General features: G+C 58.8%; 7 protein-coding genes across 7 annotated transcripts; 4 read left to right on the forward strand and 3 right to left on the reverse strand.

The window, feature by feature from the left end:
* Position 1: 1 nt before the first annotated feature.
* Positions 2 to 2219, forward strand: ENH_00049110 (Pleiotropic regulator 1, putative; the record flags this gene model as incomplete). The annotated part of the gene is made up of 4 exons (XM_013581225.1): positions 2 to 273; positions 1191 to 1319; positions 1609 to 1730; positions 1952 to 2219. Coding segments are annotated over 4 exons (791 nt in total), but the record flags the coding sequence as incomplete, so codon positions are not given.
* A 2445-nt stretch (positions 2220 to 4664) lies between these two features.
* Positions 4665 to 5087, reverse strand: ENH_00049120 (hypothetical protein, conserved; the record flags this gene model as incomplete). Its single annotated transcript, XM_013581226.1, has 1 exon — positions 4665 to 5087. One exon carries the CDS (start codon positions 5085 to 5087, stop codon positions 4665 to 4667), a length of 423 nt encoding a protein of 140 aa, XP_013436680.1.
* Positions 5088 to 5968: 881 nt separating this feature from the next.
* ENH_00049130 (hypothetical protein, conserved) lies at positions 5969 to 6709 on the forward strand (the record flags this gene model as incomplete). The annotated part of the gene is made up of 2 exons (XM_013581227.1): positions 5969 to 6275; positions 6540 to 6709. 2 exons carry the CDS (start codon positions 5969 to 5971, stop codon positions 6707 to 6709), a joined length of 477 nt encoding a protein of 158 aa, XP_013436681.1.
* A 219-nt stretch (positions 6710 to 6928) lies between these two features.
* Positions 6929 to 7855, reverse strand: ENH_00049140 (hypothetical protein, conserved; the record flags this gene model as incomplete). The annotated part of the gene is made up of 1 exon (XM_013581228.1): positions 6929 to 7855. The coding sequence occupies one exon, from the start codon at positions 7853 to 7855 to the stop codon at positions 6929 to 6931; it is 927 nt and encodes a 308-aa protein (XP_013436682.1).
* Positions 7856 to 10113: 2258 nt separating this feature from the next.
* ENH_00049150 (hypothetical protein, conserved) lies at positions 10114 to 17442 on the forward strand (the record flags this gene model as incomplete). Its single annotated transcript, XM_013581229.1, has 11 exons — positions 10114 to 11992; positions 12187 to 13757; positions 13904 to 14200; positions 14394 to 14567; positions 14726 to 15121; positions 15345 to 15419; positions 15567 to 15650; positions 15859 to 15972; positions 16169 to 16264; positions 16473 to 16661; positions 16858 to 17442. The coding sequence occupies 11 exons, from the start codon at positions 10114 to 10116 to the stop codon at positions 17440 to 17442; spliced, it is 5460 nt and encodes a 1819-aa protein (XP_013436683.1).
* A 40-nt stretch (positions 17443 to 17482) lies between these two features.
* On the forward strand, positions 17483 to 18499 carry ENH_00049160 (hypothetical protein; the record flags this gene model as incomplete). The annotated part of the gene is made up of 2 exons (XM_013581230.1): positions 17483 to 17557; positions 18119 to 18499. The coding sequence occupies 2 exons, from the start codon at positions 17483 to 17485 to the stop codon at positions 18497 to 18499; spliced, it is 456 nt and encodes a 151-aa protein (XP_013436684.1).
* Positions 18500 to 19301: 802 nt separating this feature from the next.
* On the reverse strand, positions 19302 to 22859 carry ENH_00049170 (zinc finger (CCCH type) protein, putative; the record flags this gene model as incomplete). The annotated part of the gene is made up of 4 exons (XM_013581231.1): positions 19302 to 20256; positions 20480 to 20574; positions 21144 to 21276; positions 21481 to 22859. 4 exons carry the CDS (start codon positions 22857 to 22859, stop codon positions 19302 to 19304), a joined length of 2562 nt encoding a protein of 853 aa, XP_013436685.1.
* Positions 22860 to 23764: the final 905 nt, after the last annotated feature.

Here is a 23764-nt window from a genome sequence, read left to right on the forward strand (position 1 = left end):
CCCTCCGCAGCAGCAGCAGCAGCAGCAGCAGCAGCAGCAGCAGCAGCAGCAGCAGCAGCAGCAGCAGCGTGTGTGTGCGCAGGCGTGTACGCCCTCGCGCTGCACCCGAGCGTGGACGTGCTGTGTTCGGGCGGCCGCGACGCCGCAGTGCGCGTGTGGGATTTACGCACAAAAAAAAACGTCTTCGTCTTAGCCGGCCACGGGGGCACTGTGATGGCGCTGCGGGCGCAGGCGCTGCGGCCGCACTTGATTTCTGCTTCGCAGGACAAAACCGTAAGGCTTTTCGCGGAATTGCGAGGGTTTAGCGAGGGTTTGGCGAGGGTTTGGAGAGGGTTTCGAGAGGGGTCCAACGAGGGGTCATAAGGGGGGGTTTGGAGAGGGTTTAGCGAGGGTTTGGAGAGGGTTTGGAGAGGGTTCCAACGAGGGGTCATAAGGGGGGGTTGGAGGGGGTTTGGAGAGGGTTTAGCGAGGGTTTGGAGAGGGTTTCGAGAGGGGTCCAACGAGGGGTCATGAGGGGGGGTTTGGAGGGGTTTGGAGAGGGTTTGGAGAGGGTTTGGAGAGGGTTTGGAGAGGGTTTTCAGATGATTCCAACGAGGGGTCACAAGGGGGGTTTGGCGAGGGTTTGGCGAGGGTTTGGCGAGGGTTTGGGCGAGGGTTTGGGGCGAGGGTTTGGGGCGAGGGTTTTTGGGGGTGGGGTTTTGGGCCCTTTTAGCGCCTTTTTTCGCCTTTTTGGGCCTAGGACTTGGGGTTTAGGGTTTAGGGTTTAGGGTTTAGGGTTTAGGGTTTGGGGTTTAGTTTTGGACCAGCTTTTTTCTCTTTTTATTTCCATTTCTTGGCCTCTTTTTGCGCCCTTTTCTGCTTTTATTTCATCTTTTTGTTTCTTTTTGTCTCTTTACTTTTTTTTCTTCTTTTTGTCCCTCTTGTTGGCCCTCTTTTATTTCTTTTGCTGCCCCTCTTGGCCCCGCTTTTGTTGCCCTTTTGCTGCTTTTCTTTTTTCCTTTTTGGCTTTTTTTCTTTTCTTTCTTTCTTCAATTCTTTTATTTATTTCTTTTTTTCGTAAACTCTTTTGTCCTTCTTTCCCTCTTTCATCTCTTTCTTTCTTTGTCCCCTTTTGCTTCAAAACCGCAGTCGTGCCGCCACTGGACTTGCTGCTGCTGCTGCTGCTGCTGCTGCTGCTGCTGCTGCTGCAGGTGCGTTTGTGGGATCTTGCTGCGGGCAAATGCGAGGCCACTTTGACAAACCACAAAAAGAGTGTCAGGGCAGTCGCGCTGCACCCCACAGAGTACTCCTTCGCCACCTGCGGCGCAGACAAAGTCAAGGTACCTAGGGTTTAGGGTTTAGGGTTTAGGGTTTAGGGTTTAGGGTTTAGGGTTTAGGGTTTAGGGTTTAGGGTGTTTAGGGTTTAGGGTTTAGGGTTTAGGGTTTTAGGGTTTAGGGTTTAGGGTTTAGGGTTTAGGGTTTAGCACCACGAGGAGCTTGCCGTTGCTGCTGCTTTGCTGGTCTTATCGTCTTAGAGCGGAAGCTCGCCAGCTGCACCTCGCCGCGACCGGCTTGCGCTGCCTTCTGCTGCTGCTGCTGCTGCTGCTGCTGCTGCTGCTGCTGCTGTAGGCCTGGCGGTGCCCTCTGGGGGCCTTTGAGCGGAACATCGATGGCCTCAACTCCATTCCCAACTGCTGCGCCTTCCGCGACGAGGGCGACAGGTCGTCTTTGGTAGTCGGCAGCAACAACGGGTGAGGGTTTAGGGTTTAGGGTTTAGGGTTTAGGGTTTAGGGTTTAGGGTTTGGAGCTTCGCTGTAAAGTCTGGGTCCCGGGGCTCCAGGAGTGCGCTTCAGGGTTCAGGGGAGAGGGCGCGGGATATCCGGACTGCAAAGCGCGAAGCTGTGCATTTAGGGTTTAGGGTTTAGGGTTTAGGGTTTAGGGTTTAGGGTTTAGGGTTTAGGGTTTGGCGCAGGCAGCTGCATTTCTGGGACTGGCGCTCGGGCTACAAGTACCAGACGCTGCAGTCGCGAGTGCAGCCGGGCTCTTTGGAAAGTGAAAACGGAATTTTCTGCTGCGCCTTCGACAAGTCCGAGACGAGACTCATTACTGGGGAGTGCGACAAAACCATCAAGGTGCGCCAATTCGCAGCAGCAGCAGCAGCAGCAGCAGCAGCAGCAGCAGTGGCGGCGGCGGAGCGAGAGCAGCAGCAGCAGCAGCGGCAGCAGCAGCAGCAGCAGTAGTAGTAGTGGCGGCGGCGGAGCGAGAGCAGCAGCAGCAGCAGCGGCAGCAGCAGCAGCAGCAGTAGTAGTGGCGGCGGCCGAGCGAGAGCAGCAGCAGCAGCAGCAGCAGTTGCTGCTGCTGCTGCTGCTGCTGCTGCTGCTGCTGAGCGCTTGTGGGGTGTGGGGCTGAGGTGTACGTACACCTGAGCGCGTCTGGCTGTGTTTGCAGATTTGGAGAGTCGATGAAGAAGCAACAGAAGAAACACATCCAATTAGTTGGGGACACAAACGAGACAGAGCAGCAGTGGCCTTCTAATTCGCGGGCTTAGGGTTTAGGGTTTAGGGTTTAGGGTTTAGGGTTTGGCTCGGAGCTGCTTCAAGCGCCGCGCCGTTCCCTCTGTCGCAGGGCCTCACGGGCTTCGTAGCCCCTTTTGCTGCTGCTGCTGCGGCGGCTGCTGCTGCTGCTGCTGCTGCTGCGGCTGCTGCTGCTGCTGCGGCTGCTGCAGCCGGCCTTTGTTGAATTTGAGAGCCCTTGTCATCTCCGTGTCGCCTTTTGAGGCCACGGAGAGGCAGGGCGCGCTGCAGCAGCAGCAGCAGCAGCAGAAGCAGCATGACCAGCAGCAGCAGCAGCAGCAGCAGAAGCAGCATGACCAGCAGCAGCAGCAGCAGCAGCAGCAGCAGAAGCAGCGAGGGGCCCTTTACTCTGGAGGCGGCGTCTTGTCTTTCAGTTCCGCCTCAGGGAAATCTTGGGAAGAAATTTCTTCAAACAAAAAGTTATTCAAAAAGAACAAAAATGTTTATTCAAAAAAGTCCATTTAATTCAAAGTTCCATTAAATGGACTTTTGATGCTTCTCAATGCATATTATATATATTAGATTTAATAGCTTTTTTATTTATAAATGAAATAATATTAATTGTATTAGATTTAATGGCTTTTTTGTTTATAAATGAAACAATATTAATTATATTAGATTTAATAGCTTTTTTATTTATAAATGAAATAATATTAATTATATTATATTTAATAGCTTTTTTATTTATAAATGAAATAATAATTATATTAGATTTAATAGCTTTTTTATTTATAAATGAAATAATATTAATTATATTAGATTTAATAGCTTTTTTGTTTATAAATGAAACAATATTAATTACATTAGATTTAATAGCTTTTTTATTTATAAACCAAATAATATTAATTGTATTAGATTTAACAGCTTTTTTATTTACAAATGAAATAATATAAATAAGACTAAACATGAAGCAGATAAAACATAAATCCATTAAAGATAATCTGCAAATATAACTAAATGCACTTCCCCCCAAAAGCATTTCAAGAAGTACTTTTTTGAATTTTTTTTCGGAGAAAATCTGCAAAAAGTGGAGAAGTTCGCGGGGCTTTTTGCATGCATTTTGACTTGCATTTCGGGGAAAAGTTTGTCTTTTTCGAGTTCCTTAAAATGCCTTTTATTTAATTTATTTCTTTTGCTTCAATTTGCCGAAAATTGCTTTTTTCCTGCTGCAGCAGCTGCTGCAGCAGCTGCTGCAGCAGCTGCTGCAGCAGCTGGGGTGTATGTACACCTGCGCCCAAATGCGCAGTTCCGGAGTTTTGCAAAAGTGCAGAAATTCTTCCAAACAAAATGCTTCCAAGAAGTCCATTTAAAGCCGCTTCTGCTTCTTTTTAAAGCAGCGCCGAAGTATCCGGCCCTGCTGCTGCAGCTGCTGCTGCAGCTGCTGCTGCAGCTGCTGCTGCAGTGGCTGCTGCTGCTGCAGCTGCTGCTGCAGCAGCGGGCGATGATGAACTGCTGCTGCAACGCGCCGCCCCAATCTCCCTCTAGCCTCTCTCGAGATATCGAAATTAACTTCAAATTATTTCTAAATTATTTCTAATTTATTTCTAAATTGTTTTTAAACTTTTCTAAATTGCTTTTAATTGTTTTAATTGTTTCTATTTGCTGCTGATTGGCTCTAAGCTTCTGGGGGGCCGCCGGCGGCCTCTGCAAGTTCGGCGCTGCGGCGCAGCCGCCTGTGCCTCCAAGTCCATATGGGCTGCAGCAGCAGCAGCAGCAGCAGCAGCTGTTGCTGTTGCTGCTGCTGCAGCTCCTGCAGCAGCAGCAGCAAACCGAGCAACTGTTCCTGCAGCTGTTCGTGGCTGGCGCCAAAGCAGCGAAAAATGAGCAAATGACGCAGAGCCCCTACTTCCTGCTGCTGCTGCAGCAGCAGCTGCTGCTGCAGCAGCAGCAGCAGCTGCTGCTGCTGCTCCGTGCGTTTTTCGCAACAATTCGCCCTTTGGCTGTCTCGGTCGGAGGCTGGAGACGCAGGGCGTAGAAGATGACCCTCAGCTAGCTAGCTAGCTAGCTGGCCAGCTAGCTAGCTGGCTAGCTAGCCAGCACTGCGTCTACTTGGCTAGCGTGGCCAGCAGCTCGCACCGCTGCTGCTGCTGCTGCTGCTGCTGCTGCTGCTGGTCACTGGGTGCGCTGGCGGGCCAGGTCCAGGGCGTGCTGCACGTTGGCCTTGAGGGGCTTCAGAATCTTCTCTTCTGCTGCTGCTGCTGCTCCCTTTAAGTATTCTTCATAGTGAGCTGTTGCGAAGCAAAGTGCTTTGGAGGGGAGGCCGAGGGCAGGAGCAGCAAGTGCTGCTGCTGCTGCGAGCTTCAGCAGCAGCAGCAGCGAGGCGGGCAGCACCCGCAGCAGCACCGACACGGGGAAACTCGACAGCAGCTGCTGCAGGCAGCACAGCAGCAAGAAGTACTCCAGAAGACGCATTGCTGCTGCTGCTGCTGCTGCGTCGCGGCCTGCTGCTGACAGCATCCGCACAGCCACCAGCGTGGGGATCAGCAGCGAAACTGCAAACAGCAGCAGCTGCAACGTGCAGGTGAAAAACGTCATCTTCGTACAGCAGCAGCAGCAGCAGCAGCAGCAGCAGCAGCAGCAGCAGCGCGGACTGCGGCGCTTCGGTCCGGCCCCCAGGAGCTGGTGAAGAAGAGTTTCCTGGTTGCTGCTGAACAGCAGCAGCACACAAAAAGAAACCTGAAAAAGAGGTGTATATACACCGCAGGAAGGCTCCAGAGACGGCGAGGAAGGGAGCTGCAGCAGCAGCAGCAGCAGCAGCAGCAGCAGCAGCGCGCCTCTGTAGAATGACCGAAGAAGGCAACTCGGGAGGAAATTAAGTCGCAGATGAAGAGTGCTAAAGCACACCCACAAAAAGAAATCGATCTAACGGGCAGTAGCAGCAGCAGCAGCGCTCCGGGTGACCGCGGCAGCAGCAGCAGCAGCAGCTGCTGCTGCTGCAGCATGCAGACGCAATCGTCCGCGGTGTTGCAGCTGCGTGTCTTGTCCCCCGTCCTTAAGATCGCCCGGCGCCAGATTGTGTCTCCTGTTTTTTCTGTTGCAGCAGCACCAAGCAAAGTCACCAGCAGCTTTGCTGCAGGAGCAACTGTGCAGCAGCAGCAGCAGCAGCAGCAGCAGCAGCAGGGTCAATAGGCACAAGGACGCCTGAGGGATCGGAATCGGTAGACACTCCTGGCCTGCGATTTGTCAGCTTCCCTTATTTGGGGTGTATATACACCTCGTTTAGCTGCCGCCAGGACTGCTGCAGCAGCAGAAACGCCAACTGTTGCTGCTGGCGGCAGCTGCAGCGGGACCGTCAACAGAGCGCCGCCGGCAGCAGCAGCAACAGCAGCCACTGCAGCAGCGGTAGCAGCAGCACCAGCAGCATCGGCTCATTGTTTTTTGCTCGGAAGCTGCAGCAGGAGCAGCAGCAACACAGAATGCTGAGCACCACCCGACCACTGCTGCTGCTAGCAGCGGCGCTGCTGCTGCTGCTGGTTCCTTGCGAAACATTTGCTGCTGCTGAAGAGCCTCTCCCGTCTCGCTTCTTGAGTGCAGCAACAGAAGATGCAGCGATTGCGATGCTGAAGCAGCAGCAGCAGCAGCGGCAGCAGCAGCAGCAACAGCAGCAAAATTCGCAGCAGCAAAGGCAGCAGGAGCAGCAATTGGGGGAAGATGCAGAGTTTGCCCTAAGCAAAGGCTGGTGGAAGCTTGCCCAGGAGCTCATCCTGGAGTCTCATGTCTTGAGTATGCAGCTGTTGCTGCTGCTGCTGCTGCTGCTGTTGCTGCTGCTGCTGCTGCTGCTGCTGCAGGCGTTGTGTGGCTTCAGCCACAGCTGCTGCTGCTGTTGCTGCTGCTGCTGCTGCGGTCTGTTCGCCTGTGGAAGTTCTTTGCCTGAGATGCCTCTGCTGCTCGTGGCCCTGTTGCTGCAGACACTGGACTTTTGCTTCTGCTGCTGCTACCGCAAATCTGCTGCTGCTGCTGCTGCTGCTGCTGCTGCTGCTGCTGCAGACGTGGACGTGGGCTACCGCGTTCGGCGCTTAGTGACGGGAATAAGAAATCAATTGGCGGAGATTGAGAGGCTGCTGAGCAAGCAGCACGACGCCATCGCAGTGTATGGACAGCAGCAGCAGCAGCAGCAGCAACAGCAGCAGCAGCAGCAGCAGCAGCAGCAACAGTAGTAGTAGCAGCAGCAGCAGGCTAGAGGCTACCCGCCTCTTTGGAAGAGTTTGTGGCTGAATAACGAGGTGCAGGCAGACTATTAAAGCTTCAGTAACAACTTGTTTCTGCTGCTGGTGCTGCTGCTGCTGCTGCTGCTGCTGCTGCTGCTGCTGCAGGATGTCACCGGCTTTTCAGTGGGCGCAGTCTCCGATTGAAATATTTTTGAATATCAAATTTGCCTACAGATGGAGCAGCCCAGGTAACTTTGCTGCTGCTGCTGCTGCTCTTTGACTTGGTGCTGCTGGTGGCTGCTGCTGCTGCTGCTGCTGCTGCTGCTGCTGCTTCAGCCGCCAATGCTTCCGAGACTGCTCCCACAGCAGCTCTCGCGAGGCTTTGCTGCTTCTGCTGCTGCGTGAGCTGCTGCTGCTGCTGCTGCTGCTGCTCTGCATTTGGCCGTGCGTGGCGACTGGCAGCAGGCCTTGGGCGGGGCGCCCTGTAGCCTCTGCTGCTGCTGCTGCTGCTGCTGCTGCTGCTGCTGCTGCTGCAGGCGCTCTGTCTCTGGAAGACAGCTCTTTTTCGAGTTCCTCCAACTCATTTTCCTTCACGGGTTTGGCGCAGCACTCTGGCGTGAGGAGAAAGTACAGACTTGACCTGCAGCTTTTCAAAGAGATCATTCCGGAGGTCTGCTGCTGCTGCTGCTGCTGCTGCTGCTGCTGCTGCTGCTGGGGGCTGTGGCAGTTCGACACTCGCAAGCCGTGCGCAGAGCTGGAGCGGTGCTGCTGCTGCTGTTGCTGCTGCTGTCGCTGCTGTTGCTGCTTTTTGAGGGCTGCTCCTGCGAGGGGCTGCTGCTGCTCATGTTGTGCTGCACTTGCTGCTGCTGCTGCTGCTGCTGCTGCAGCGGACAAAGTGGAATTTCGCCTCCGTGGGAAAAGTCGTGTAAGAGTTGCTGCTGTTGCTGCTACCGCCGCTGCTCCTTTTGCTGCTGCGGAAGCTCGCTTTGTTACCGATGCTGCTGCACTTTCAGTTGCTGCTGCTGCTGCTGCTGCACTCCTCGTTGCTGCTGCTGCTGGCTGCTGCTGCTGCTTTGTCTTCAGTGTTACCTTGAGGAAGAAGGAGGTCGGCATATGGGACCGCCTCACTGCAGACACTGTACGGAAAGCCTCCATCGTTGCTGCTGCTGCTGCTGCTGCTGCTGTTGCTGCTGCTGCTGCTGCTGTCGTTGCTGAGGCTGGCGCTTCGGCGTTTCGCTGAAGAAGCACAGCGCAGAAAGTGCTGAAGCTGCTGCTGCTGCTGCTGCTGCTGCTGCTGCTTTGTTGCTGAGCGCAGGCCAAGATCGTCAATATGAACGTCTGGCTTGACATGAGGGAAAAGTGAGGCTGCTTGTGCTGCTGCTGCGGCTTGGCATGCTCGCTGCTGTTGCTGCTGCTGCTGCTGCTGCTGCAGCTTCTGGTATGACTGGATATCTGTGCTGCTGCTGCTGCTGCTGCTGCTGCTGTTGCTGCTGCTACAGGGTGCAGAAGGACGTCGACGCTTTCCACGCGGGCAATTACACAGTCCCAGTAGACGAAGACGTTGGCGAAGCAGGACAGCAGCAGCAGCAGCAGCAGCAGCAGCAGCAGCAGCAGCAGCAGCAGCAAGACGCAACGCAAAAGGGAGAGGAGTTGTAAGTTGTTTCGTTGTAATGCATTTTGCCTTGGGGTGTATGGACACCTCATTTGTCAGCGCCCAGTGCCTCTTGCTGCTGCAGTTCTTGCCGTATAAGTGAATGGCTGTTCTGCTGCTGCTGCTGCTGCAGCGCAACAGCAGCGCAGCATTAGCAGCTGCAGCAGCAGCAGCACGTGAACGCTGCAGCGGAGACAGTGTCTCTCAAATCTGGCGGCGCACCTGCGCTTCAGTCTTTGCGCAGCTAGCTGCCTTCGCTGCACCTAGCTAGCTGGCTTATATGCTAGCAGCTAGCTGGCTGGCTAGCTGCTCAGTTCACAAGTAGTTTGTTTGTAGACAGGCACGCAGCAGCAGCAGGAGAGTCACTTAGAGGGAAGAGCTGCGAACATTTGCTGCAGGGTCAGCAGCAACTGCACGAGTAGGAGCAGCAGCTACAGCAGCAACAGCCACAGCAGCAGCAGCTACAGCAGCAACAATTGCAGCAGCAAAAGCTGCAGCAGCAACAACTGCACCAGCAAAAGCTGCAGCAGCAAGAGCTGCAGCAGCAACAGATACAGCGGCAACAGCAGCAACAGCTGCACCAGCAACAGCGGCTGCAGCAGCATCAGCTGCAGCAGCAGCGGCTGCAGCAGCAGCAGCTGCAGCAGCAGCGGCTGCAGCAGCAGCGTTAGGTGGTGTTGTCTTCATGTTTTTTAGAAGTCTACGGGCCAGTGGGCCCTTCTGTTGCTGCTACGGCCTTTGCTGCTACGGCGAGGCAGCAGCAGCAGCAGCCTTTGCTGCTGCTGCAGGCCTATTTCCGCGCAGCTGTGCCGTTTTAAGTCGCTCAGCCGCTGCGCATTAGAGCCGCATTAAGCGGATCTGCTGCTGCAGTTGCTGCTGCTGCAGTTGCTGCTGCTGCAGTTGCTGCTGCTGCAGTTGCTGCTGCTGCAGCGCAGCAGCAAGCACTGAAGCTGGCCTCTGTCTCGTTGCTTCTGGGTGTCTGTACAGTGAGTAACTTTCTTATTAAGAGCCTCGGTTCTGGCCTGGGGCCTGCAGCTGCCGGGGAACGCATGCAGCAGCGCAGCAGCAGCAGCAGCAGCTCAACTGCAGCCCCGGGAGGAGACGATCCCAGGGCTCCTGAATGGCTACCTAGCCACTGGCTAGCCAGCTAACAAGTTGAGCTCCTCAACAAGAGCCTTTGGGTAGCCAAGGCGCTGCGGAGGACGCAGCAGCACGCCTTGCTGCTGCAGTGTGGCTGCCGCTGCTGCTGCAGCAGCCGCCGCTGCAGCAGCAGCCGCTGCTGCAGTTGCTGCTGAGCCGCAGCGACTTAATTAGGCACAAAACTGACAGCAGCAATAAAAATAATTCATAATTTCTCTGCAGCAGCGGCGCATGTTGCTGCAGCAACAGCGACGTGGCCAGTTGTGTGACAGCAACAACAACCCCACCAGCAAGTGGCAGCAGAGCCCCGTCCGAGCCCCCAACAGTGGAGAGCCTCAGTCTCTTCTCTGGAGTCTCATTAGTAAATTTTTGTGTTTTATTTACGAAAAAGAGCAGCAGGAGCCGGGCAGTCAGCAGCAGCTGCGGCAGCAGCAGCAGCAGCAGCAAGAGCAGCCAATGGCGATCCTGCTGGTCCCGCGGCGTACAGCCCAGCCCTACATTAGACCGCCGCAAAGGAAACAGCGCTAGCAGCGCCAGCAGCGAATGCAGCAGCAGCAGCAGAAACTGCAGCAGCAGCAGCAGCAGCAGCAGCAGCAGCAGCAGTTTATTTCAGCTGGTGGCCATGGAGCTGCAGCAGCAGCGGCTGCTACTTGGTGAGGGCCCTGCGAGGAACCCGTTTGCCCCGACAGGAACAGCAGCAGCAGCAACAGCAGTGGGGCGCAGAAGCGGCAGCAGCAGCAGCACGGGCATGCCGATTGCTGCTGCTGCTGCTGCTGCATCTCCCTTTGCACGGCCGTCGGTGTCGTCCTTAGATAACAACAACCCCAACCTGCTGCCTGGAAGAAGCAGGGGCAGCAACAGCAACATCAACAGCAGCAGCAGCAGCAGCAGCAGCAGCAAGAGCGGCAGCAGCAGCAGCATCGCCGGCTTCGACTCGGTGTCGGCGCGGCTTGCTGTTGCAGCAGCAACGCCAATAAACAGCAGCAGCAGCACCACGGGGGATGACCCTTCATCAATCCTCTCTTGGCAGCAGCAACAGCAGCAGATGACTGCTGCTGAGCTGATCGCCTCAGGACTGCACAGCAGCACTCAGCAGCAGCAGCAGCAGCAGCAGCAGCAGCAGCAGCAGCACAGACGCCCTCTGGGAGGTACAGGGCCCTTGCTGCTGAGCGAACTGGACACCCCCTTTGATGTCGCAAGGAACAGCAAAGCTGCTTTGTTTTTGGCAGGGGTATACAGGCCGCCGCAGCAGCAGCAGCAGCAGCAGCAGCAGCAGCAGCAGCAGGGCAGCACAGCAGCAGCAGCAGCAGCGGCTGCTGTTGGGTCCAGCAGCACGGGCAGCACCAGCGCCAAGGCCCTACCTGTTTTTCCTGAAAGCACTGCTGCTGCGCTAAGAAGCAACGCAACAAGGATTTCTACAGTCAGCAACAGCAGCAGCAGCAGCAGCAGCAGCAGCAGCAGCAGCACTGGCCTTGCACTTACTCAAGGCAGTCATTGCCAGAGCAACAGCAGCAGCAACTTGCCATCTCTGCTGCCGCCAAGCAGCGCAACAGCGCGCTCTTGCGGCAGCTTTGCTGCTGCTGCAGCACACCGAAGCAGCAACAGCAGCCCCAGCAGCAGCAGCGGCGACAACAGCACTGCTGCTGCTGCAGCAGCTACTGCAGCAGCAGCAACGAGAAGCAGCACGGCAGCAGCAAGAACTATAGCAGCATCTCGGGAGCTCCTAGCCCGCGTGGGCCTTGTGCTGGGAGCCAGCGGCCTAGCAGCAGCAGCAAGTCCAGCGCCAAGTAGTACTACTGCTGCTGCTGCTGCTGCTGCTGCTGCTGCTGCTGCTGCTGCTGAGCCTGCTTTTGCTAGTGCGCGGCCAGCGTGGCTGCAGGCTCCAACGGTTGCTGCGCCTGCTGCTGCGACTGTTGCTGCACCTGCTGCTGCTCCTTCTGCTGCTGCACCTGCTGCTGCTCCTGCTGCTGCTGGACTTCAGAGCTCCACTTTTGCAGGATATTCCTCAGCAGCGCCCCTGCTGCGCGGCAGCCAGAAGCAGCAGCAGCAGCAGCAACAGCAGCAACTGCTGCAGCATGCGCATAGGCCGTCTGCTGCTTCTGAGGTCCTGGCTTGGTCATGGTCAGATGAGGGGGCTGAGGCAGCAGCGCAGCAGCTGCTGCTGCCGCAGCAGCAGCAGCAGCAGCAGCAGCAGCAGCCTATGCAGCAGCGGCAACTCGGGTATGCGGCTTATTCCTCTGGGAAAGCGCTGAGCAGCAGCAGCGGCAGCAGCAACGGCAGCAGCAGCGGCAGCAGCAGCGGCAGCAGCAGCAGCAGCGAAGACGCAGCAGATTCAACTGAGAGCTTCTCTCCCTACGGACCTTCTGTGCCGCAGGAGCGGCCTTTGCTGCAGCCCCCCAGTGCAGCAGCAACAAGCCCATCTGCTGCTTCTGCTGCTGTGTCGCCTAACAGCAGCAGCAGCAGCAGCAGCAGCAGCAGCAAGCCGCGGGGGCTGACAGAGAGTGCGTTTGCTGCTGCACCTGTAGGCGTTGGGAGCCGCTGCACAACTGCAGGTGAGAGAAGTGTGCACAACTCTAGGGCTTTTTGCTGCTGCTGCATTGCTGCTGCTGTTTTGCTGCTGCTGTGTTGCTGCTGCTGCATTTCTGCTGGTCTGCTGCTGCTAATTGCTGCGCCATTTTGCTGCTAACTGCTGCAGGAGGCACAACGGAGTCTGTGACGCCGTCTCCAGCTTCAAGTGCTCACGCTTGGCAGCAGCCGCTGCAGCAGCAGCAGCAGCAGGCGCTGCAGCAGCAGCAACAGACGTTGCATCAGCAACACCAGCCACTGCAGCAGCAGCAGCAGACGCTGCAGCAGCTGCAACAGGAGCCGCTGCAGCAACAGCAACAGCCACAGCAGCTGCAACAGCAGCCGCTGCAGCAACAGGAATCGTTGCAGCAGCAGCTGCTGCTGCAGCAACAGCAGCTGCTGCTGCAGCAACAGCAGGAAGGCTTCGAAAAGCAGAGCCACTACGACAGCCTCGCACGAGGGGCTCCCCCTTGGCTTCACGAGGCAGAAGCAGGCCACTTTCAGCAGCAGCAGCAGCATGACTTGCAGCAGCACGGACTGCAGCAGCAGCAGCAAGAGCAGCAGCAGAACAGTGGAAGTCCTTCTGCATCGTCTTTGGCTTCTTCTGAGGTTGAGGCTGTGGCAGGAGCTCTTGAGGGTCGCCCAGATGCTGCTTCGGGTCTGGTTGCTTTGGAGTATCAGCAGCAGCAGCAGCAGCAGCAGCAGCAGCTTCACCTGCAGCAGGAGCAGCAGCAGCTGCTGCTGCTGTCTCCCACGAGGCTGCAGCGGCCCTACCCCACCTTGCTCGACCGGCCGCAGGCCCTGCAAGTGCGCAGCAGCAGCGATCGCGGCAGCAGCAGCTCGTTGCTGTCGCTTCCCAGCGTGTCTGCTGCTGCTGCTGCTGCTGCTGCAGAAGATTACCAGCAGCCCCCCGCTGTAGCATGCAGCAACAGCAGCAGCAGCAGCAGGTGGCTGCAGCAAGCTGTTCCACCTCTGGCGCAGACTGCAGATTTCGGGCACTTCTATGAGGACTCGTCGCATGCATCGTCCCCTGCTTCGTCTGCAGCAGCAGCAGCAGCAGAAGCAGCAGCAGCAGCAGAAGCAGCAGCAGCAGCAGCAGCAGGCGGAGGCCAGCTGGCGCTTCTGGCGTCGCCGGCTCCCTCCTTTGGCAGCAGCGGGAAGGCCTTTCTGCCTGCTTCTCCTGCTGCTGCTTCTGCTGCGTCGGACGAAGCCAGTTCGCCGTGGCTGCAGCTGCAGCAGCAGCAGCAGCAGCAGCAGGTGCAGGTCCTGCAGCTGCTGCAGCAGCAGCACGTAGCCGAGATTCGCAGCAGCCGCGAAAGACTCCGAGACAGCCTTTGGCCTTCGCTGCAGCGGCTGGACCGGCTGCTGCATGCAGCAGAGCTGCAGCCGCTGCAGCTGTGGCGCGCAGCAAGCCGCTGCCACCCCCCGCTGCCGGCAGCAGCAGCAGCAGCTGCAGCAGCAGAGCTGCAGCAGCAGCAGCAAGACCGGTTCGTGCTGGAAATTGAAACTACTGAGGTGTACGTACAGCATGTCGTAGAGTGCTGCTCCCAGGCCGTGGCTCAGGCCCTGCAGGCGCACCAGGCCCGGGGGCAGCTGCTGCTGCAGGTGCAGCAGCTGCAGCAGCAGCAGCAAGCTGCAGCAGCTAAGCACAGTGAGACGCTCTCGCGGCTTCGCAAGCAAAACGACGCTCTCGCCGCTGAGGTACGTGTGTGCTGCTGCTGCAGCTGCTGCTGCAGCTGCAGCTGCTGCTGCAGCTGCTGCTGCAGCTGCTGCTGCAGCTGCTGCTGTCCTGCTTGCAGCCGCAGTGTACGTACATCCCAAGTGCTGCTGCTGCTGCTTTCCTTCAGGCGGATGCTGCTCGTGCTGCAGCAGCAGACCTGCAGCAGCGGGTCGCTGCTGCTGCAGCGCTGCAGCAGCAGCTGTTAACAGCAAAGCATAAAAACGAGGAGCTGCAGCAGCAGCTGCAGGAGGCAAAGAAGAAGGCTCAGCTGCAGCGGGAAATGCTCAACGACAGGGACAACCAGCTCCGATTGGTGAGTCCCTCCAGCAGCAGCAGCAGCAGCAACAGCAGCAGCAGCAGCAACAGCAGCAACAGCAGCAACAGCAAGGGCAGTGGGGAGCTTAGTAAACCGGCTATAGCAGCTGTAGGGGCTGCTGCAGGGGCATGTTGCCCTAGAGCTCTGTGTCTTGAGGCCTCACGCTCAGCAGCAGCAGCAGCAGCAGCTGCTGCTGCTGCTGCTGCTGGCCTTACTAGTGTTTTCTGTAGTCTGTTTAAGTGCAGCAGCAGCAGCCAGTGTGTCTGATATGCAGAAACTGGTGTTGTGCATTGCGCCGCAGCTGGAGCAGCGGGAAGCAGCAGCAGCGCGGCAGCAGCAGCAGCAGCAGCAGAAAGCTGCCAAGGTGCTGCAGTCGGGACTGCTCTCTCGGCGATCTCCTGCTGGCAGCAACCAGCAGCAGCAGCAGCTGCAGAAGAGGGAGACTCTGGAAATCGTGAGGCAGTATGAGGCCAAGGTAGGCACTGCAGGTTCCGGTGCTGCTGCTGCTGCTGCTGCTGCTGCTGCTGCTGCTGCTGCTGCGCAGGGCATGAGTAGTGGGCTCTCTGTTTCATATGACTATTGTGCAGAAGTGCATGCCTGCTGCTGCTGTTGCTTTTACTGCTGCTGCTGCAGGTGGAGGCGCAGCAGCGGGAAATCCAGGGGCTCGCAGCAGCGCTGAAGGTGGCGCAGCAGCAGCTTCAGCAGCAGGGTGGCAACGTTGCAGCAGATGCATCTGCAGCCGCTGCAGCAGCAGCAGCGACGGCAATAGCAGCAGCAACAGCAGAAGCGGAGGAGGAGAAGGTTGCTGCTGCTGAGCTGCGTCAGAGAGAGCAGCAGCTGCAGCAGCAGGTAGAGCAGCTGCAGCAGCAGGTGGATCAACTGCAGCAGCAGCTGCAGCAGCAGCACAAGCAGCAGCAACAGCAGCACAAACAGCAACAACAGCAGCATGACATACAGGTAGCAGCTCTTCGCTCGGAGGCGGCAATGCTTAGTGAAGCTCTCGAGAAAGAAAAACGGAACAGAACGAAGGTCTGCTGCTGCTGCTGCTGCTGCTGCTGCTGTTGCTGCTGCTGCTGTTGCTGCTGCTGCACTAACCGTTACTTTCGCTAGTTCTAAGTGCGTTCGTTTTGCTGCTGCTGCATTACGCCGTTGCTGCCGTCGCATGTCTACGGCTTTGCTCCAACTGCGGTTGCTGCCTGTTGCTCTTGCTGCTGCTGCTGCTGTTGCTGCTGCTGTGCTGTTGCTGCTGCAGCTGGAAGTTGCTGCTGCACTGCAGAAGCAAACGGACGGGAAGGCAGTAGCGGATCTGCGTGCAACAAAAGAGGAGGTGGGCCGAGCTGGATTTGCTGCTTTTGCGTTACCTGCTGCTGCTGCATGGATTGTTGCTGCTGCTGCCGCTGCAGCAGCAGCTGTGCTGGGTTCTGCAGCAACTGTTGCTGCTGTTGCTGCTGCTGCTGCTGCGATGGCTGCTTAGTTGGAGGCGGAAGTGGCGAAGCTCCGCTTGAGGCCTTCTACAGAAGAAGTCACGGCCCTTCACGAACAGCTGCGGGAGCTACAGGTGTGCTGCTGCTGCTGCTGCTGTTGCTGCTGCTGCTGCTGCTGCTGTTGCTGCTGCTGCTGCTGCTCTCCTGTTTGCGTGCTGTGCCACTGATGTACTTGTTGCAGTTGCCTCTGCTGCGTGGACTCTCGCTGCTGGAGCGTTGCTGTTTTTTGCTGCTTCACTGTTGCTGCTGTTGCTGCTGCTGCTGCTGCTGCTGCTGCTGCAGGAGCAGTTGAACCCTCTAAAGGACTCAGACGGCTGTGGCGACCCTCGGCTGTTAATGCGCTGCGACAAGGCGCTGCAGAGCATGCAGCGAGAAACGCTGCAGCAGCTTGTCAAGGTTTGCTGCTGCTGCTGCTGCTGCTGCTGCTGCTGCAGCCGCCGCGGCTAGCCTGGTCGCGGGGTTCTTGCTGCTGCTGGCGCTAAGTGCTGCAGGTTTGGGACTTAGGGTTTAGGTTAAGGGTTTAGGGTTTAGGGTTTCGGGACTTTGCTGCACAGCAGCTAGCGACCCTGTGTGGGGTGTATGTACACCTCAGAGCTGCTGCGTGGCCTTCCGCTGCCTGCCTTCAAATCTCCCGGGCGTGGCTTTGCTGCAGCACCAGGGGCCTGCGCTGCAGCAGCAGCTGCTGCAGGTGAGTCAGCCAGCAGCAGCAGCAGCAGCGGCAGCAGCAGCAGCAGCAGCAGCAAAAGAGGGGGCTGTGGATGAGGCAGGGGCGATAGCGTGAGCGGCAGCACGGGAGAGGACGGTTTGCTGCGCGTCTGTCACTGCTGCTGCTGTTGTTGTTGCTGCTGCTGCTGCTGCTGCTGCTGCTGCTGCTGCTGCTGCTGCTGCTGCTGCAGGTGCTGCTGGCTCTTGTTCTTGAGTCAGTGCCCCCCTCTGACGCGGAACTGGTGAAGGTTTTGAGGCGGCGGCTGAAGCAGCAGGGGGTGCGCGGTGTCGGTACAGCTGGCTGCAGCAGCAGCCTGCAGCAGCAAAAGCTGCTGTTCATTGCCAGGGCTCTCTGTCGGCTCAAGTGCCAAGCAAAAGCCGTACGGCGTGCTGCTGCTGCTGCTGCTGCTGCTGCTGCTGCCTGTGCTTGCTGCTGCTGTTGCTGCTTCGTGGCTTGCTTCGGTCCTGCAGCTGCCGCTGCTGTTGATTTCGTTGCTTGGAGCCATTTGCTTCTGCTGCTGCCTCGGCTTTTCTGCTGCTGCAGTGTCTGCTGCTGTTGCTGCGGTGTCTGTACAGCTGCGCAACTACTCCGAGTTGCAGCAACTGGTGCAGGAGCTGGCGGGCACCCCAGGGTCTTGCCGTGTGTCCGTAGAAGAGCAGCTGCAGCAGCAGCAGCAGCAGCAGCAGCAGCAGGTTGTTGCGTTGCTCGAGGAGGGCTGCAACATGCAGCAGCAGCAGCTGGAGCCCCTCGACCTGCTGCAGCAGCACGAGCCCACAGAGGAGTTCTTCTCCCGCCTGGTGCGCCTGCAGCAGCAGCACGAGGGGCAGCAGCGGGACATGCTGGCAGCAGCAGCAGCAGCCGACGCTCGTGCGGTGTCGTGCGTGCGGCAGCAGCTGCAGCAGCAGCAGCTGCTGCAGCAGCAGCAGCAGCAGCTGACGGCGGAGCAGCAGCAGCAGCAGCAGTTCCTCGCCGACCTCCGCAGCCGCCTAGGGTTCAAAACCCTAGAAGAGTGCATCGCAGGTGTACAGACAGCTGTTCGCCACCACCGCCCCCTCGACACTCTCTTCAGATCTGTCTGCGACCTTCTCGGCGTTCCCCGCAGCACAGCCACTTGCTCTCAGGTGCAGCAGCAGCAGCAGCAGCAGCAGCAGCAGCAGTAGTAGCAGCAGCAGCAGCATTAGCAGCGGCAGCATTAGCAGCATGCAGCGGCAGCAGCATGCAGCGGCAGCAGCGGGAGTAGCAGCAGCACAAGCAGCAGAAGCAGCATTAGCAGCTGTAACAGCAGCCGCAGTAGCAGGAGCAGCATTAGCAGCAGCAAAACGCAGTGTTGGCAGCAACAGCAGAGAAGCAGCAGTAGTAGACGCAGCAGCAGCAGCAGCAGCAGCAGCAGCAATGTACAGCGCAGGCAGTGCTAGCAGAGCCGGCAGGGAAGCAGCATTGCAGGACTAGCTAGTGAAAGCAGCAGCAACAAGAGCAGCAGCAAATAGCAGCCACAGCAGCAGCAGGCGAACTACAGACGCAGCAGCAGAACTACAGAAGCAGCAGCAGAACTACAGACGCAGCAGCAGAACTACAGAAGCAGCAGCAGAACTACAGAAGCAGCAGCAGAACTACAGAAGCAGCAGCAGAACTACAAAAGCAGCAGCAGAACTACAAAAGCAGCAGCAGAACTACAAAAGCAGCAGCAGAACTACAGAAGCAGCAGCAGAACTACAGAAGCAGCAGCAGCAGTGGCCGCGTGCTGCGAGCAGCCTGCAGCATGCCAAATGCGCTGTAATCACTAAGTTAGGGCTGTCGGTTTACAAGTTGCTGCTGCTGCTGTTGCTGCTGCTGCAGGTGGAAAGAGAAGTGGTGCGGCTGCTGGAGAACAACAAGCAGCACGCTGAAATGCTGCAGCAGCAGCAGCGTCTGATCGTGCAGCAACAAGCGATAATATTAAGCAGCAACACGCTTGTTGCTCCCGCTGCTGTTGCTGCAGCAAACGCTCAGCTGGCAGCAGCAGACGCTGCTGCTGCCGCTCAGGCGCAGGCGCAGCTTCCAGCAGCAGCACCACAACAGCAGCTGCAGCAGCAGCCACAACAGGCTGCAGCAGCAGCTGCAGCAGCAACAGGTGAAGAGCAAATCTCTGCTGCGTCTAAAGAGACAGTTGCACGCGTTTTAGGCGAGCTGCTGCAGTCCGCCATTCATGGCCGGCCTGCCGTGAATGCAGCAGCATAGCGCAGCAGCAGCTGCTGCAGCAGCAGCTGCTGCTGCCACTGTTGCTATAGTTGCTGCAGCGCTGCTGCAGCAGCTGCCCCCTTAGTTCGGCGCCGCCCGGACGAACTCTGGGGGCCAAGGCCTCTGGCAATCGGTTTTGTTTGCGTCTACGAGGTGCAGCAGCAGCAGCAGCAGCAGCTTGTGCTGCTGCTGCTGCTGCTGCTGCGGTGGCTGCATCCCTCTTGACAGTCAAGTAAACCCACAGCTTGCTGTTGCGAGGTTCTCACTGTGCGGTTGCAGTCTTGCTGCTGCTGCTTCCTCCCTACGCGCTGCTTGCTGCTAAAGGGGGGTCAGCAGCAGCAGCAGCAGCAAGCAGACAGCACAAATACAGCCTCGCAGCTTAGGACGCTGAGAGTCACACAAAGGAGAGCAGCAGCAGCAGCAGCAGCCTCTGCTGCTGCTGCTGCTGCTGCTCATCAAACAATAGGCAGTTTGTCCGGTCGGGAACATCTTGTCTCTCCTGAGCCCTGAGACGAAGCTCGATTGCTAACTACAATGAGTGCAGCAGCAGCTGCAGCAGCAGCAGCCGCTGCAGCTGCTGCAGCTCCGCTGCTGCAGCGGCTGCTGCTGCTGCTGCTGCTGCTGCTGCTGCTGCTGGACGGGGGGCCTTACCTCCCCGTCCGGTGAACATGCGCAACACTCTGTTGCTGCAACGAGACAGCCAGCTGCTGCAGCACGGCAGCCGGAGGTGCCGCTGCAGCAGCGCCTGCAGCAGTACCTGCTGCTGCTGCTGTTGCTGCTGCTGCTGCTGTCTGCGGACAAGCTAGACGTCTGCGGGTTCATCTAGTGGCTGCTGCTGCGGCAGGGCAGAGCCGCTGGCCTCCGCCGCCGCTGCTGCTGCCGCGGTGCTCGGAGTTGCTGCTGCTGCTGCTGCTGCTGCTGTGGGGTTCACGAGGGGCTGCTGCACCGTGGGCATCTGCAGCAGCGGGTAGGGCGGGAAAATGCCCAGCGGGTAGCTGGGGGCCCCGTACTGCGCCCCCGGAGCTGCTGCTGCTGCTGCTGCTGCTGCTGCTGCATATGGCACCTGCATATAAGGCGCTGGGTAAGGCAGCAAACCCGGCAGAGTTGTGTACACATCTGTGGGCACAAAGGGCACTTGGGCATAAACGGGGGCCCCCCCCTCCACTGCAGCGCGCTGCATCAGCAGCAGCTGCTGCTGCTCGTGCTGCTGCCACCGCTGGCTGGCCTCCTGCTCCCCGCCGTGCTGCTGCTGCTGCTGCTGCTGCTGCGGCCCCGCGCCCCGCGGCCCGTGCGCCTCCCCCCGCCGGTGGTGCGCGTGCTGCTGCTGCTGCTGCTGCTGCTGCTGCTGCCCTTCTCCCGACACTCCCCGGCTGTTCTGCGTCGGCAAAGACACGCCCCGCACCCGGTCCCCCCGACCCATCCGCTGCTGCTGCTGCTGCTGCTGCTGCTGCTGCAGCTGCTGCAGCTCCGCGGGGGCCGCGGGGGCCGCGGCGGGCCCGGCGGGCGCTGTCGCGGAGGCCGCTGCGCCCTTGGCTGCTGCTGCTGCTGCGCCCGCTGCTGCTGCTCCTGCTGCAGCAGCACCTGCAGCAGCACCCTGCTGCCCCTCTGCTGCTCCCTTCTTCGCCTTGCTTCTTATCACTGCTGCTTCTGCTGTTGCTGCTACATTCAAACTGGCAGCTCCCCGCAGCTCCTCCAGCAAAGCCACAATGTTCAGCCCGTGCACAGAGGCAAATTTCTCCAGTTCAGTGCGTCGGTAGCTGCAGCAGCAACAGCAGCAGCAGCAGCAGCAGCAGCAGCAGCAGCAATAGCACCAGCAGCACGCGAGGCAGCAGCGGCAAATTGTTGTGGACACGCAGCTACAGCTGCTGCGTCCAGCGGCACCAAACTGCAGCACTAACAGCACGTGCAGCAGCAGAAAAACAAGCCGCTCCTGCTGCTGCTGCTGCTACTGCTGCTGCTGCTGCTGCTGCTGCTGCTTACTTCCGCTTCCTTAACTCCTGCTCTCCGTGCGCATGACGGCAACTCTCTCCTGCTGGGCAGACGCCTCCGCGCACCCAGAACTTGCACAGCTTCGTCTGCAGCAGCAGCAGCAGCAGCAGCAGCAACCGCAGCAGCAGTTTAGAAAGGAGCCCAGCGCTGCAGCAACAGCAGCAGCTGCTGCACGTCGCTGCACTTCGGATGCGCACAGAGCAGCAGCAAAAGCAGCAACAGCCGCAGCAGCAAAGAGTACTAGAAACTACACCAGCTAAAGCACAAGCCCAGCAGCTGCAGCAGCTCCAGCAGCAGCAGCAGCAGCAGCAGCGGCAGCAGCAGCAACAGCAGCAAAAGAAGACGTGCTTTGTAATAGTCGCTCGTGCTGCGCAGCTCTGCCTCGCCGTGGGCGAAAAGACACGAGCCGTCTGTAGCTGGGCAAGTTCCCTGAAGCACCAAAGCCCTAAACCCTAAACCCTAAACCCTAAACCCTAAACCCTAAACCCTAGGCGGCAAAGGCGCGCGCTGTTCCCCAAGAGCTGCACCCCCTGGAAGGGTTTAGGGTTTCAGGCGTGCGGCGCGCGTTCGGCCGCCTCCCCGAGCGGGTCCTAGGGTTTAGGGTTTAGGGTCGAGGGTTTAGGGTTTAGGGTTTAGGGTTTAGGGTTTGGCGTACCGCCTGCCAGTGCACACACATCTTGGTTTTGGTCAGCGCCGGAGGCTCTCGCAGCTCCTCCTCGCTGTGGGCGTAGCTGCAGGTGTGGCTTTTGCTGCAGCTGCCGTTCAAGAAGTTCTGGCACATCTTTATGCTGCAGCAGCAGCAGCAGCAGCAGCAGCAGCAGCAGCAGCAGCAGCAGAAAGGACCGATTAACTGTTCGTGGTCCTTGTTTTTAATTGCTGCTCGTTCATTTTCTTTAAACCCCAAACGCCGAGGAGCAAGACACACGAAGAACGGGTTCCCAAACCCTAAACCCTAAACCCTAAACCCTAAACCCTAAACCCTAAACCCTCACCGGAAGAACTGGTCCTCGACTTGGTGGGGCTTCCGCTTAAGCATTGAATGCGTTGCGTCGCTTTGAGCTCTGGTGCGAGTCCTGCTGCTGCTGCTGCTGCTGCTGCCGCCGTTGCTGCAGTTGCAGTTGCTGCTGCTGCTGTAGCGGATATTGCTGTTGCTGCTGACTCTGTTTCTTGGGGGCCTGGTGCAGCGCCGTTTCCTCGCACTATTGCTGGCAGCAGCAGCAGCTGCTGCTGCTGCTGGCGCCGCAGCAGCAGCAGCAATTCCCTCTGCGAGAGGCCCCACCTTGCTGCTGCTCCCCATGCCTGCTGCTGCAGCAGTTGCTGCTGCTGCTCCCACTGCTGCTAAACTCTTTTGCTGCTGCCGCCGCTGCTGCCGATTGTGGCGCTGCTGTCGCACCTGTACATTGGGCCCGCCCAGCTGCTCCCCCACAGGATCTTGCTGCTCGTGTTCTCCCTCATCTGGCTGCTGCAGCAGCAGCAGCTGCTGCTGCTGCTGCTGCTGCTGCTGCTGCTGCTGCTGCTGCTCTTCGTCGAGGGTTTCGGAGCTTTCCGCTGCGGTCATAATGATGGTCGGGAGGGGTTCGTGCTGCAGCTGCTCCTCGTGCAGCTCCTGCAGCGGCTGCAGCTGCTGCTGCTGCTGCTCCAGCGGCTGCTGCTGCTGCTGCTGCTGCTGCTGCTGCAGCTGCTGCAGCTGCCTCTGTCGCGCCTGGCCCTCCTGCGGCTGCGGCTGGTCGTCCGCTTCCTGCTGCTGGTCCTGCGGGCGCAGCTTGAGCTGCTGCATCTGCTGCAGCAGCAGCTGCTGCTGCAGCAGCTGCAGCTGCTGCCGACTCTGCAGGCAGTCCCGCAGCACGCCGCTGACCAAACTGGGGGCTGAGGGGCTGCGGCGCATGAGAGCAGCAGCAGCAGCAGCAGCAGCAGACTGCTGCAGCGCGAGAGCCCAGAGCCCCGCGCTCTGGGCGGCGCCGCCGGCCGCCGCTGCGGGGTTTTCCGCGCCCGGCAAAGCCGCTGCTGCTGCTGCTGCTGCTGCTGCTGCTGGTGCTGCTGCTGCTGCTGCTGCTGGCATTTCTGCACTCGGAGTGCTTGGCCAAGAAGGCTGGGCCCCACTCAGGGGAGATAGATCCACTTCTCTATCCATGCTGCTTCTGCTGCCAGTGCTGCGGCAGCTGCCGTTGCTGGTGTCGCACCTGCTGCCTCCGCAGGTTTCCCTGCTGCTGCAGCCGCTGCTGCAGCTGCCGCTGCTGCAGCCGCTGCTGCAGCTGCCGCTGCTGCAGCTGCTGCTGCTGCAGCTGCCGCCGCTGCGGTACACCTCCCCGCCGGAGGCGCCGGCTTCCTCTTCGACGAATGCGCAGCCTGGGTACCTCAGTGAGGGGGACATCCTAGGAGCGGGCGTTGCTGCTGCTGCTGCTGCTGCTGCCGCTGCTGCTGCTGCTGCTGCTGCTGCAGTGCGCGCTTCCGGGCCTCGGCGGAAGCCTTAAGGCCTGCTGCTGAGGCGTCTCGCTGCTGCTGAGCTCTGCTGCTGCCTCTGCGGCTGCGCGGCGGCGCTGCTGCTCCAGCGCTGCCGGTGCTGCAGCAGAAGCCTGCGGCCGGGCGGAGGGGGGCACGCAGCGCAGCAGGACTGGAGGGCCCAAAAAATGAGCTGCTGCTGCTGAATTAATGCCAAAGAAGAGACTGCGGAGGAGAAAAAGAAAGGAAGGCCCCCGAAAGACGCCCTTGGGGCGCAGCAGCCACGAGGATTGCCCTCCTGAGGGTGAGGCGTTGCAGCAATTGCAAGTCAAGAGGACACGGGGAGGCAAGGCGCCCAGGTGTCATGTTGGGGTGCATTTACACCGCAAACAGATCCTCTCAGCCGCTTAAAACAGATAAATCCACTCTAAGGACTCTCCTGGGCCTCGTCTGTGGCGCTGCGGCACCCGGCGACGCTGCCGGCATGCGGCCACTGCAGCAGCGCCTGCTGCTGCAGGGGAAGGCCGCGCAGCGCGCGAGTCCCAGTTCTTCTGCTGCTTTCTGCCGCCAAATATATTGAATTAGCAGATGTTAGCTTTCTGCGCAGCTCTAGCGGAGCAAGCCCGCCGCCTGCCGCCCTAGCGGCGCCGGCGCAGCATCTGGGTGGCAAGCACTAACGAGGCTCCTCTCCCGCGATCTCCCCCCTTAACCCCCGGGAAACAGGGCTTTTTCGCCGGATTATAGACAACTTTATGTCGATAAATTCATTTACCAACTTTCCGCAGAGTTTGCTGCTCGCGAAACTAACGAAAATGCCCCTCCGCTGCAGTTCCGATC

This window comes from Eimeria necatrix, genomic scaffold, assembly GCF_000499385.1.
Source record: "Eimeria necatrix Houghton genomic scaffold, Enh_scaff382, whole genome shotgun sequence".
NCBI classification, from domain to species: Eukaryota; Apicomplexa; class Conoidasida; order Eucoccidiorida; family Eimeriidae; genus Eimeria; species Eimeria necatrix.